Here is a 15,546-nt window from a genome sequence, read left to right as displayed (position 1 = left end):
CCCAAACCTAGAAAAACCAAAGAGACAAAAATATGTATTCTAAACATAACTAAAACCAGAATTCCCTAACTTCAAATTATGTTAAAGTATAAAGTCCTAAATCCCAGAGAGTTATCTTTTATGCTTATATCACAAAGACCTATGACAGTTTGGAAAAACAGCTCAGATAAAGCAGATAGAAGTTGGTGGTGGGCATCAACGGCAGAAAGAGAAAAAAAATACTCTGAGGTAAAAATACTACAAAAGATTCCAGGTAAATCAAAATAAACTACAAGGAAGGGATTTCATGGTGGGTGGTGTTGGAGGTGAAACTGCAGGGATATTCAAGAAGATCCCTTGGAAACAGACAGTTTCAAGCACTATGGTTTCAAGGAAATGGTTAAACAAAGAGGCAGAGGAAAAAGCCCCTTAGAAACTATAAGTAAAAGAGAAGTAAGAGGAGGAAATTTAGGAACCTAAAAGACAAAAAAAAATTCAAAATAATCTTAGGGCATGCAACCCTTCTTATGCGTTTCCTCCCCCAAAAATGAAAAAACACACTTTTCTATTTTGACCAAGAGGTTGCTCTTGTACTAGGAATCTTGCAAACTATCTCAAATTCAAACCACTAACCCTGTCTAAAGAAATGCAAAGATGCAAGTACTCTATAAGTATTGAAAACAAAAAATGAAAATTAAAACAGTTCACCTGATGTAAATTATCCACAAAAGGATGAAGCAAAACAAAACTAACACAACAGTCCAAAATGAATTAAGCACCCTCAAAGAAGCATTTGAAAATCAGAAAAATGAACCTAGTCAGAAATTCAAAAACAGATCACAGCAGTGAACAAGACATCAGGAAGAAATGAAACAAGAGTTGACTGAAACCAAAAAAGAAATTGAGGGAGAAAAAAATAATCACATATGATGATTAAATTGTAACATGTCCCAGGAAGAAAACACTTGAATGAAAATTTAGTACAGTGCATTAAACTAGAAAAGGAACAAATAGAATGGAAATGAGGTAAAGACAGAAGTAAAAATGTTTAGAGAGACAGTGATTGAAAATTAAGACACGCAAAGAAGATCTAACTTAGATAAAATTGAAATCCCTTAATAAAGAACAAGTAACAATTGAACAGGATTAATACTTTAAACTGTAATCTTAAAACAAACAGAATATAATATACATTCTGAATCTATATTTTGAAAAGGCTCACTGGGTACCAGGAAAAAACTGACCCACATCAAGTAACAACACTGAGACACTGTGTAAAACTATTATATTTCAAAGATATAGAGAAAATCCTCAGGATCAGGATCTTATCTAATACAGACACATTAAAGGCATTTCCTTTAAGTTCAAACAAGGCAAGGGTGCCCACCTTCTCCATTACTACTGAACACTGTACTAAAGGTATAAGCCATATAATTAGATGAGATAAATTAATTAGTCATAAGAATTGGAAAAGAGGAAGTAAAACCACCTCTATGGTGCAGATGACAGATTCATTTTCTAGAGTATACAATAGAGAATAAATGATAAACTAAATCAAAAAATTAAAGAATTCCCTAAAGAAGAAGGATATAAAATTACTATACAGAAAATCAACAGCTTTCCTTTATACCAATATAACAAATTTAATGATATAATGATAAAGCAATTTCAATTTATAATAGCATCAAAAAAGTAAGACTAAAGATAAACTTAACTCTAAACCAATATTTAACTCAATTAGCAGTTCCCTTCTTCCTACTCCTCACAGAGGTACATGCTAGCAATTCTGAAACAACATTTTTATGTTCTGGGACTGAGCAAATAAGTATATATGTGGATAATGGTAGCCATATTTCTTAATACTGGAGTAGGAAGTTTGAAAAGGTAGGAAGTGAAAAGAATCCTGTGCTGTTGCACTAGCATTACAGGTATTAATATAAACTACTGCTGTTTAATATAGATAAAAAAAAGTAGATATAGATGTGTAAAATTAACATATATCATATAACATGTTAGGGAAAAGGAGTGCCTCATAAATGACAGACCATCAAAATCAAAAATATCTACCTATGAACACTGAGCATGACACACACCATTTGGGAAGCAAAATGTTAAAAAAAATAGTCAGCACCTAACTACTATCACCAAGAATGTAACAAATTAATTACACTATCATTTAACAGATAGTAAATATCTACTGTGAACAACTACTTCATATGTTTTCTTCCACTGTATTTTGGAAATAAGTGGTCATTAGTCAAGAACAGACATTCCAAATTTACAAAGAAATCACCTTTTCTATTCCTTTTTGAATCTATTTCTTATGGGAGTATTTATTAATCCCCTTCTATGGTGTACAGCACTGTGCTGAGGGTTTTATATATAAAAGCTCTTTCAACAGAAACAAAAATTTATACAGTATAAATTATATGTCACACAAATTTGCAAACTGAAATTTATGAAGGCTTAATACACAGCTACTAAGTGGCAGAAGTACAGACACAAATCCAATCCTGTCTAATGCTAAAGAGTGTAGTTTCCAACTGTGATGTATCTTGTTTGGAAAGACATGCACATATTACATATGGAAATTTCATTCTTAGGCCATGTAACAAATTTATTTTAGCCTAAAAAGCAGCAGAAATCATAGTAAACTACATTAAAATAAAGGATCTGTGTCTTGTAGATTTTACTATATTCTCCACAGTACTTAGCAAATGTCTTGCACATAGAAGAAATTAGATTTTTCTTCATTATTACTAAAATCAAGTCAACCACAATATCAGAACATTCCCTTCATTTCTGGGTCATAGAAGCAGATAATAATGGTGCCACAAAGAAGAAAAAAGGAATCAACTTTCTTTTCTCTGTCTTTATTTACTAAGCAAACCTATATTTGTTTACCTCCTAAATTAATGCCAAACACTATAGAAGAAATGCAATGAAGATTTCTGACACATTATAGACTAAAAGAAATTTGTTGGGTAGCCTAGGAATGAAATCTCTAAGTATAATTTCCTGTATAATACAGTATTTTCAAAAATACGTAGTGAAAAACTCATTAAAGAAATTAAAATGTTCAATAGAACATATTCATTTAATGCAAAAAGACAGCAGTAAAAGATGAATGAGGCACAAAAAAGACAAGACAAAAAATCAAGTAAAATGGCAGCTGTATTTTCCACTATATCAATGACAAAAAATATGAATGGATTAAACAATCTAATCAAAAGGTACACACTGTCAATGTGGATTAAAAAACAAGATCCAACACATGCTGTCTACAAGAAAACACATTAGATTAAAAAATACCAACAGGTTGAGAGTAAAAGCAAGAAAAAAAGCTTATATTATGTAAACCATAAGAAAGCTGGAGTGCCTGTACATATATTGGATAAAACAGACTTTAAAACAAAAGGTCTTAGTAGAGATGAGGGACATTTTATAATGACAAAAGGGACATAGAAACAATTATAAACATATATGCACCAAACATCAGAGCACCTAAACATATGAAGTAAACAGTGACAAATGAAAGGAGAAATAGACATTTATAAAACAATAGTAGGCAAGTTCAATACTCCATTAAAAAAAAATAGAACATAAATATAGGTATAAGATCAATAAAGAAATATGACTCTAATAATACTATCAACCAATTAAATCTAACATATATCCATAGAACACTCTATCAAACAGAATATTCACTCCTCCCAAGTACACACTGAACATTTTCTAGGACAAACTGTATGCTACGCCATACAACAACAGCCATATAAAGCTAGTGGCTGCTCTATTAGATAGCTGCTATATACAGATATACATGGTCTTTCATGATATCATCATAAGATAAGCTGGATCCTTTTCCTTAATAGATTTGAGCTACATATGTAAGTGCAAAAGCCTCCACCAAAGACACCATTATACAAGCTCCTCCAGGGATCTCCTCATAAAGCCTATGGGTCATCACTACTTCTAGATCTCATTATCACTACACCCAAAGAATGGAAGTGGGGAAGAGAGGAAGAAAAGATATGTACATTCTCAAAAGATGACTCCTATTAGCCAGTAAGTTCAAAATGGTTTTTTTTAAAAATACATTTATAATACACAGCACATTCCTCTAGTTGTTCAATATTTCTTTAATACTTCTTAATACTCAATTTTTAAACAATTATTTGTTCCCAGGTGATTCAGCCTTTTAGAAGTCCTAATAAATCACTGCTTGAAATAAAAACTCTGGCACTAAAAGCACTCAACAATTTGGCCAATTTAGATTAGAGAAAGGATTTTTTTCTCCAACTTGCTCCTCTTTAGATTTGGATGAAAAAATGTATAACAAACTAAAATTCTAAATGCAATCCTTCTCTATACATGGACATTTTTATTCCTCAAGGATTTTAATGACCCCCATTAATATTTATGTCATTTTAAAATCAATAATAATTATGCCAAACATACAATAATAAAATGACACTATGCAAATAAAGCACAATTTTACTTTGACATGAAAAAATATTACTTACTGTGCTCTTATCCTTCAGAAGTTTATCAATTACTTCAATTAACATTTCCTTCTGCTCTGGATCTAAGCTAAAATAGAAAAAAACTTACATTATTTTTTCCTTTAATTCTAACTTTAAATGAAGCTAATCATTTCAAGAATATTAATAAACTTTAAAAGGAAGGAAGGAGTGCAAGAATTATTTAAAGATAGAAACAAATAGAAAACAAATTTAAAGTAACCAAGATGGTTTTTCTCCCAAATGTGTGCAAATCTTTCTCTCCAAAGTTGTTCATATAAATAAAACCCAGATTCCAATACCATTAAGAAAATATTTAAAGAACAAGTTCAGTTCTTTAAATAAGCTGGAAAAGCTTAATAAAGTAATTGCAAGTTGATAAACCACAAATTCTTCCTTCAACTGGGGGGAAAAATAACAATAACAATCATTTTTTATTATGGGCACATAATTGTCAAAAACAAATATACAGAATTTCCAAATAAGAATTTTATATCATTCTAGTTCACTTATGGAGACATGTATTATAAAACCTGCCATCTAAAATGAATAAATATAAGCAAAAGCTTATTTATTTATTTACAGAATTGAGAAACACATCCTAATAGCAGCCCTAAGCATGGAAATATTAACAATATAATTTCTCCCTAGCATGGAATTCAATTGTTCATTTATTGAGAAGCAAAACTATAGGTATACAAAAATAAGTAAGAGAGTCTAGTAAGGACAGTCCCAAACATAATCACACCATATATATATATGTGTGTATATTTATTTATTATTATTATTATGTGTATATTACATATATATGCATAAGGGATTATGGGGCTAAAAAGGAAGAGCACCAATGAAGGCAGGATGGTTGTGGAGAGTGTCTTATAGAAAGTTACATCTCAGGTGCATCTTAAAACAACTTGACTTTAGAGCTGTAGAAAAGAGGAAATTTTCTAGGCAGAGACAAAAGGAGGAATAAGAAACAATAATGAGATAAAATCAATTCATGCAGAGGACTAATAGGCAGTACTGAGCTACTAGACTGTCAGTTGAAGGCAAGGAGACTAAGAGTTGACGCTGGAGAGGTAAAATGGTGACCAGGGATAGACTTTCGATCCACCATAGTGAGCTTGGATCTTATTGTGCAAGTTAATAACAAAAAAGATAATGAGTGAGAAGCATGATAAAACTTTGTCTGACAGTTAACCTAATAAATGAGTTTTTACTTTTTATGAACATTGTATAAGTTTGTTATTAACAACTGCAATTACCTAAACATTCAAATATTTTAATTCTTTCAAATTCTAGCTCCCCTTACCTCCCTTCTCCAAGCAGTCTTTCCTAACTAATCCCATTTCATTATGAAACTCAGTATGATAATCTGAGACCTATCCTATCAAAAGTATTTTAGTGTGTCTTCTATGTATGTATGTATCCATTATAGGTTGCCTTTAATTATTTAGCATATATTTGATTTTTTTCCTCAAATAAGTTACTCAATATCCTCTAATGTTTTCATACATCTTAAGCATGTATCACACCACCAGAAACACAAAATGAACTTGATAAAAGGTGATGAAATAAATGGTAACAGAAAATACTAACAAATTATTACAGATAATTATTTTATTTAGGCAATATGTTCTCCACAGAGATCAAAGCATTGTATGATACTGTAATATGGAACAGTACATATTTAAAAATCAGTATTTAAAAAACCATTTGATAAAATAGCTCTGGAAAAGTGTAAGAAAAAGAAGGGAACAGGAGGGCCAAAGATGGAAGAAAACAAAACAGTGAGTTATGAAGATAACACATTTAAGATTCTACCCTACAATAAACAGAAAAAAGTCTTAATTTTCTAATAATATATGTACACATGTTTATTAAAGATAGAGTACATAAATGAGAGTTCAAAATCTGATTATTTTTAAATTATAAAATCTATAAACTATCATAGACCCTAACAGGCTTGTAAGTAAAAACCTGCATATGGACTCTACAACCAAAACACAATTAAAGATGTCTAAAGAAATGTGGGAGACAGGGGTAGAAACATAGTCAATTGGGTTTACCTAGGGTAAGGACAGACTAGTTATTAAGAGGAAATAAGCCTTCATAGGTGATAACATTCCACATAACAGAAATCTTTGGTATTATTAACAGAGCACCTACCTGTACAATTTTTGTATAGCATGGGCTGCATTCTTCCTAACATATGGTGATAAATCAGCAGAAGCTTCCTTAATAGCAAGCATCATAATAGGTACAATAATTGGCACTCTAATACTTGAGAGAACTCTCAGAGCGCTTGCACGGATTAGTTGATTTGAGTCCTAAAAATAGTGCAGAAATAATCATCAAGATTTCAAATTCATAATATTTCAAAGACATCTTTATGACACAACTAATAGGAGCTTATAGGGTGCACTATAACAACAGCAAAAAAAAAAAAAAGCCATGTAATTTAAAATAAACAACCAATATATGGAAATAAGTAAGGAAAGAGATACTTAAATGTTTATTTCTCTGAATAATGTCTTAACAAGAAAAGTAATGATTATAATTATAGTTAATCATTTACTAAACATGCTGGGTTTTCAGAGTTTCATAATAATATGCTGCAGGTCATAAATTATATCTTCAAAAAAATCATTTACCTTCTTGCACACTTTCAACAAGTTGTTCAAGAATTCCTTGATGCATGATAATGATTATACTGAACATAAAGGAACATATAGAAACTAAAACACACAGCACAAGGTCCAACTGGTTATGTAATTTGTTTTCTAAGGGTATTGAACAGGCACTGTGAGAGGCTTATTAACTCTTTCAAACACTACTGTGCCATTTAGTAGATTATTTTTCCACTTCTTTAAATGACACAGCTTCAATTTTACAGAAACCTTGTAGCTACGTGTCTGTTTGCTGTTAGTTACCTTCAGAGCTCGCTGAAAAGTGCTTATGGACAAGAGTGCGAGATCCTGCTGTTCTTCGGCATATCGGACCAAGTAAACATATACTAACTTCTTTATCTGTTAAAAAAAAAATTCATTTAATCCAAGCCAGAGTCAAAATTAAAAATTCAGTATTTTCTATACCAAAATCTATTTTCAATTTTCCTGAAGTAAATAGCTGAACCTGGTTATATCTTACATTGTAGAAAAAAGATAATGTATTGTAGGAAAATGAACGGCAACAGAAAAAGCTTATGAAGTACGCATTTTAATAATCCAATCCTGAGAGGAACAGCAATATCCTATCAAGGTGTTCCTCTCGAAGGGAATAAAAAATTCCTGAGCAAAACTTAGATAAAAATATTAAAATATTAACTGAATTGCAAAATTATTTTCAAAATGAGGCATACAGATAATATAAAGAAATTTGGCTCTGTGTACTAACTATACGGTACAGGAGCTTATGTTCCCTCATCTGTCAAAAGGTTGCTAGAGCCCCAGTTTTGATTCTATGGTAACATTCATATTTCAATATACATTACATGGTATTTTCAGCTGAGTTAAGAATAATGCATGACATAATACCAATTTATTGTAATAAAAATTCCAAAAGATTGAAAGTATCTCCTGAAAATTGTTTTGAAAGGCAATTTAATCACTAAGGTTAGAACAAAGTTATGATTGAAGAGAAAAATTAAATAAAAATTAGAATTGAGTTGAAACTCAACTGCTTCCTTCTGCCTATTTCCATATACTTCCTTCCCTCATAGCCTATAATCTCCCTTCTCAAATATCTTCACATACCACTGTCTGATTTTCACATGTATCAACTGTCAGAATACATACCTAAAAGTTTATGGACTATTCAAAAAGCATAGAAAATGAGGGTAAGTAGCTGAAACTGGTGCTGGAAAGGAAAAATCGGGCTACACTGGGCCATTTACTATCATACACCCAACCTGGACTTCTTTAAAGACAACTACATGACCTTCCTTCCCTCACAATCTAATTTCTCTTGACACAGCATGGTTTTGAGTTCCTTCATTATCTTGCTTGCTCCCTTCTGGACTCACTCCAATTTGTCTCTCTTTCAGTGTGGAGTCCGAACTATAAATGAAGTCTTAGCAGAACAAACTAGTTAAGACCTTGCTCTAAATGTTTTACTAATACAATAATTATTAATTATAAAAATATATTTTTCCCAAGTGTACTACTGACCAAATCAAGCCATCCTTGAGTAACTGTCCTCGTGAGGGTTTTTTTTCTTTTAAAAAAAGGCAAGATCTTACATTTACCGATAGATGGATTTCAATAATTTAAATTCAACTCATTGTGCACCCTCTAAAGATAATTTCAGACCTTAGTTTATAAACCAAACTATTTTGCTATTCTTTACAGTTTCATGAGCACAAGGAAAACTTAACAAGCATATTTTCTGAATTTTCATCATTATTAGTAAAAATGCTAACTAAACACACCATTTTAAGTTGATATCAATCCATTCTTTTATACATGGACACGGTTATAGAGAAAGTAACAAAAGATTTATTTTCAATTACTCTTCAATGTTAAATGGATCCACAAAATCATAAAAACAAAATCTCTGTGTTGCACAGCCGTCCCCATGCGCCACCCCTCACACTATACTAAAATTCTTAAGTCAATAATCAATACAGACCATAATCCTCTTCAACTTCCCTTCTACTCAAATCTACCTTGCACTTCTTATCTCAGTCTCCACTCAGGTTATCACCTTGCCTGCCCCCAAATTCTACTAATCAAAATCTTCCACAAAAGCAAAAATGAAACAATAAAATGCCCATTAACAGATGAACAGTAAAATAAATTACAGCACAGCCATATAACACTATACTATGCAGCTCTATACAGAATTACGTAAATCTATACTTGACACTGAAATGTGTCCATGTAAAATAGTTTAAAGGTATAAAATAGTATTAATTGTATGATCTCAGTTATGCATTAATAAAAGATACACACATATTGTAATTTATCAATCTCTAAAATATACCATCAACTGTAAGATATACCATTATTTTATGAATAATGAAAAAAGGAACAAAAACCCTGCCAATTATAAGTCACCATCAACTGTTAGGCCCAACTGCAGAAACTTTAAAATAGAAAACAAATGTCTTAGAATACACATAATTTGGTAATAATATCAAATATTTATATATAGCACTAACTATATGCCAGGTGCTGTTCTAAATGTTTTACTTGGGTTAACTCATTTTATATCCACAACTCAGTAAACAGGTATTATTATTCCCATTCTACAAGTAAAGAAACTGAAGCACAGAAAGGTTAAGTAACTTGACCAAGATAGCACATCTATTAAATGAACAGGATTCAAACCAGGTAAGCAAAGAAGTTGAGAAATCTATATAGTAAAATGTTAACAGTGACTATTTCTGGGTGTTAGTATTTACCAGTGAGCTTCACTCTTTACATCCTTCTACATCATTTACTTTTCTCTTTTACAGTGAATATTAAGTTTGTTTCAGATAGAATACAGACTGATTTCACTTTAGGAGTGAATCTCTTCTTTCTAGACATTGTCCAACACAAAAAAACTGTACTGCTTTGGATCATAAAACATTTTAAACCTTCTCATTATAAAAAATCTCCAACTGAAAATATTTTTTAGTTCCCACACTCCCAGGAAGACAACTTTTTCTGTAGTACTGGCAAAATATAGACACTAGAACTGTTTTAAGCCTATTCATTAAAGCAACAAAAACTCAGCTAAATGAACAAGGTTTTGCAAGTCAACCAATCTGTAACAGTCCCTTGCTGTTAGTGAGGAGCAAACTCATTAAAAAAAACATGTCTCTGAGCACTCATAAATCCATAGCAGTCTCACCCAAATGACCATACATCTGCAGATGAGACCAACCCACTGAAGCTGCTGAAAGTCCATGAACCCTTTAAATGATCACTTGGAACTAAGTGATCTTACACAAAAATATAAATGGGTTCCAAAATTTTGTGATATTCATATATAAGATGGCAGCCAAATGATCCAAAATATAGCCAATCTTTCAATTATATTTAAATGGAAATATAAATGTTAAAAATTCTTAAATTACAGTTTAAGAAGCACTTATCTAATTGGAGTACAGATGACCTTTTCTCCAACAAGTTCCTGAGATTACAACAGTGACAAAAAGCAATTAACACTTATTGGTTGGCTGATGTATAAAAATTTCAATGTATAGAATCAACATACACAATGTATTTAAGTAAGATATTTCTCACATTCACCTTGGAATAAACATGAGGTTATTTAATACAGAAATCATTCCTTATTCATCTGTGTAGTCCCACGACCCATCACAATGTCTGGCACATAGCAAGAGCTAAATAATTATCAGCTGAATGTAACACTATAGTCCAATGGTAGAGGGAAAAAAATTAAGACATTTCCCATTAGATTGCTACCTCTAGGATCTAACTTAACACCAAGGGCTATAATTCACAGAATAGATGTTTATAAGGACACCAACATACTGAGGAAATAATAGGCATTAAAAAGAATCTTTAAATTGTGGGGTTTTTAAATTAATTATTTAGAATATTCTTTCTCCCTATGAATTATTTTTAGATCTCAGTCTACAGTTCTCTGATAAGTTTTGAAAGAATGCGTTAGAGTTCACTTATCCCCTCATCCTCTTGTGATTTATTTCTCAGCAACAACAACATTTACCAAGTAAATGTACAGCCAACTTTTAAAGTTGGATTATGAACCCTAGAATATATCCAGGGGTGTGTATTGGCCACAATGAAACATTCAGAACCACAGCTGCGGTAACAGGCATTGCTATAATTACCCACTATTGGAGAAGGATCTTTGTGACTGTTATAGCAAAAAGTATAACAATATTAAATCACAGAAGGTTGCAAAACACTAAATTTGTTCGAGTTCAGTGATAAGAATCAATCAATACTGACCACAAGAGGCCTATGCACTGACTGGCTGCAGGTGTACAGAGAAAGCCTGCTTTCCCTGAAACCATTCTGTGACCAGAAATGGGAGTACTTAAAGCTCCGTGACTACACCATTCTCTAATCAGTTACTTTCATTCAATGTTACAACACTCCTTGCTGTAAAGCTAATCATAGCAGAGACCCAGTAGGCGGGAAGAACACAGGCAGATCTGTTTAATTAGTTTATCAATACTAGTACATCAAACTTCATGAGTTATTGACTAAACCTTTGATTATTTTTGTACTATAACCACTGATTGCTTACTAGGTCATTTTTGGTATCAATCGACATCAAATAGAAGATGACATACAGCTCAACTGTGTGTCTAAGGCAGCATGTATTTGTAAAAATGAAATTTTGCACTTGATAGCAATGAGACATCAAATTAAATTTTAAGAAGTTTACTCAGTTTTCTCAAAACAGTAGAAGATTAAGCATGTTTCAAAAACTAACAAGGTACTTCAAGAACAAAAGAAATTCAAACAATTAGACCAATAATTATATTTATGGTGACATTTTTGTTACAGAACATTAGGCAGCATACCAGAACCTGACTGTAAAGGGAAAAGGTGAACAGAAAAGTTCTACTATTATAACTATCTGAACAGTACAAACAGCTTTGAATGAACAATAAATAGCACAGAATTTTCTGTTTACAACAAGAAGACTACAAGTCCAGGGGGAGCTAGTTAATTTACAATCAATTTCTAAGAACTTGGTCATTTCTACCATTATTCAAAATAAAAAAACGTATACAACTGACAGATACCTCCCAAAGGATAGCTAATACCAAATATTGATAAGAGGTCCAAGACACTATAAAGTAGAAGGAAGAGGGGAAAAAATCAAACAGGAAGGATGACTCTAAGAGGGGACTGGTATAAGAGAGGTTTTGAAGTCAAGATACCTGGCTTTGGATTCTGACTCTGAAACACACTAGCTGTATATGACCTTGGTCAGATAATTTAACCTCTTTCCTTCTTTGTACTTATATATAAAATATGGAATATGACAGAATCAACCTCACCAGGATATTTGCGAAGATAAAATGACTTGATAAGTCACTAACACATAACGCAAACAGCATTTAAAAAACATTAGAAGGGGGTGGAGCCAAGATGGCAATGTGAGTAGAGCAGCGGAAATCTCCTCCCGAAATCACATATATTTAAAAAAATCTAACAAAGACAACTCTTTCTAGAACAGAGAACAGAAGACACAGGACAACGTCCAGACCACATCCACACCGGCAAGAACCCAGCGCCTCACGAAGGGGGTAAGATACAAGCCCCGGCCCAGCAGGACCCGAGCGCCCCACACCCAAGCTCCTGGCGGGGGAGAGGAGTCGGAGCGGGGAGGGAGAGGGAGCCCAGGACTGCTAAACACACAGACCCAGCCATCCGAACCAGAGCGCAGACACAGTGCATGTGGGGGGTCCTAGATACTAGGGAAACAGGACAGTAAGACCTGTGAGTGGGTCCCTGAGGCCGGTGGCCTGGGACAAAGAAAAGCGAGTGCTTTTTGGAAGTCTTAAAGGGACAGGGAAATCACCATGGGACAGAACCGCACTCGGACACTCAGTCCAGCATCAGGGAATCTGGAGAACTCTGGGCACTCTAAACATCTGGGTAGCAAGGAGCACAGAGGCCCTTCACGGAGATAAACAGCCTCCCGGCTGCACCCCCTCCACTGCGGCTCCACCAAATGGGAGCAGCAGCCTGAGGCAGGTCATGCCCACTGCGACAGCAGAGATACACTCCATAGCAGCCAGGCAGGAATCAGAAGCCCTGTCTGCACACAGCTGCCCAGCACAAGCAACTAGAGGTCGCTGTTCTCCCAGGAGAGGAAGGCGACAAACCAACAAGAAGGAAAGTTCTTCCAGCCATCACTCGTACCAGCTCTGCAAACTATCTCTATCGCCATGAAAAGGCAAAATTTCAGGCAGACCAACATAACAGAGTCAACACCTGAGGAGACAGACCTAACCAGTCTTCCTTAAAAAGAATTTAAAATAAAAATCGTAAACATGCTGCCGGAGATGCAGAGAAATATACAAGAGCTAAGGGATGAAGTCTGGAGGGAGATTACAGACGCCCGGAGGGAGATTCCAGAAGTGAAACAAACTCTGGAAGGATTTATATGCAGAATGGATAAGATGCAAGAGGCCACTGATGGAATACAAACCAGAGAACAGGAACGCATAGAAGCTGACACAGAGAGAGATAAAAGGATCTCCAGTAATGAAACAATATTCACAGAACTGTGTGACCAATCCAAAAGGAACAATATCCGTATGGAGTACCAGAAGAAGAAGAGAGAGAAAAAGGGATAGAAAGTGTCTTTGAAGAAATAATTGCTGAAAACTTCCCCAAACTGGGGGATGAAATAATCGAACAGACCACAGAAATACACAGAACTCCTAACAGAAGGACCCAAGGAGGACAACACCAAGACACATAATAATTAAAATGGCAAAGATCAAGGACAAGGAAAGAGTTTTAAAGGCAGCTAGAGAGAAAAAGGTCACTTATAAAGGAAAACCCATCAGGCTATCATCAGACTTCTCAACAGAAACCTTACAGGCCAGAAGAGAATGGCATGATAAATTTAATGCAATGAAACAAAAGGGCCTTGAACCAAGATACTGTATCCAGCACAATTACCATTTAAATATGAAGGAGGGATTAAACAATTCCCAGACAAGCAGAAGTAGAGGGAATTTGCCGCCCACAAACCACCTCTACAGGGTATTTTAGATGGACTGCTCTAGATGGGAGCACTCCTAAGACTAAATAGATGTCACCAGTGAAAACAAAATCACAGCAAAGAAAGCAGTCCAACCAAATACTAATTGAAGGCAAAAAATAGACTCAACTACCCACTAAAAGCAGTTAAAGGAAACACTAAAGAGCACAGAATAAAACAACCAACATATAAAGAATGTAGGAGGAGGAATAAGGAGGGAGAAAAGAATCTCCAGACAGTGTATGTAACAGCTCAATAAGCGAGCTAAGTTAGGCAGTACGATACTAAAGAGGCTAACCTTGAACCTTTGGTAACCACGAATCTAAAGCCTGCAATGGCAATAAGTACATATCTTTCAATGGTCACCCTAAATATAAATGGACTGAATGCACCAATCAAAAGACACAGAGTAAAAGAATGGATGAAAAAGCAAGACCCATCTATATGCTGCTTACAAGAAACTCACCTCAAACCCAAAAACATGCACAGACTAAAAGTCAAGGAATGGAAAAACATATTTCAGGCAAACAACAGAGAGAAGAAAGCAGGGGTTGCAGTACTAATATCACACAAAATAGACTTCAAAACAAAGAAAGTAACAAGAGATAAAGAAGGACATTACATAATGATAAAGGGCTAAGTCCAACAAGAGGATATAACCATTCTAAATACATATGCACCAAACACAGGAGCACCAGCATATGTGAAACAAATACTAACAGAACTAAAGGGGGAAATAGAATGCAATGCATTCATTTTAGGAGACTTCAACACACCACTCACCCCAAAGGATAGATCCACCAGGCAGAAAATAAGTAAGGACACACAGGCACTGAAGAACACACTAGAACAGATGGACCTAACAGACATCTATAGAACTCTACATCCAAAAGCAACAGGATATACATTCTTCTCAAGTGCACATGGAACATTCTCCAGAATAGACCACATACTAGCTCACAAAAAGAGCCTCAGTAAATTCTAAAAGATTGAAATTCTACCAACCAACTTTTCAGACCACAAAGGTATAAAAGTAGAAATAAATTCTACAAAGAAAACAAAAAGGCTCACAAACACATGGAGGCTTAACAACATGCTCCTAAATAATCAATGGATCAATGAACAAATTAAAATAGAAATCAAGGAATATATGGAAACAAATGACAACAACAACACAAAGCCCCAACTTCTGTGGGACGCAGAGAAAGCAGTCTTAATAGGAAAGTACATAGCGATCCAGGCACACTTAAAGAAGGGAGAACTATCCCAAATAGTCTAACATCACAATTATCAAAAATGGAAAAAGAAGAACAACTGAGGCCTAAAGTCAGCAGAA

At 34.0% G+C, this 15,546-nt stretch overlaps 1 protein-coding gene across 5 annotated transcripts in view; it reads right to left on the bottom strand.

The window, feature by feature from the left end:
• The window catches only part of AP3B1 (adaptor related protein complex 3 subunit beta 1), a 273,969-nt gene that overhangs the window by 187,928 nt on the left and 70,495 nt on the right, over positions 1-15,546 (bottom strand). For all 5 annotated transcript variants that reach the window (XM_073234795.1, XM_073234799.1, XM_073234824.1 and 2 more), the window contains 3 exons: positions 7,436-7,531; positions 6,672-6,832; positions 4,506-4,572 (listed from right to left, as the gene is read on the bottom strand). In XM_073234795.1, the coding sequence (XP_073090896.1) occupies positions 4,506-4,572; positions 6,672-6,832; positions 7,436-7,531 (324 nt within the window). The remainder of the gene's footprint in view (positions 1-4,505; positions 4,573-6,671; positions 6,833-7,435; positions 7,532-15,546) is intronic.

This window comes from Manis javanica, chromosome 1, assembly GCF_040802235.1.
Source record: "Manis javanica isolate MJ-LG chromosome 1, MJ_LKY, whole genome shotgun sequence".
NCBI lineage: Eukaryota > Metazoa > Chordata > Mammalia > Pholidota > Manidae > Manis > Manis javanica.
This window is presented reverse-complemented; position numbering and strand designations above follow the sequence as displayed.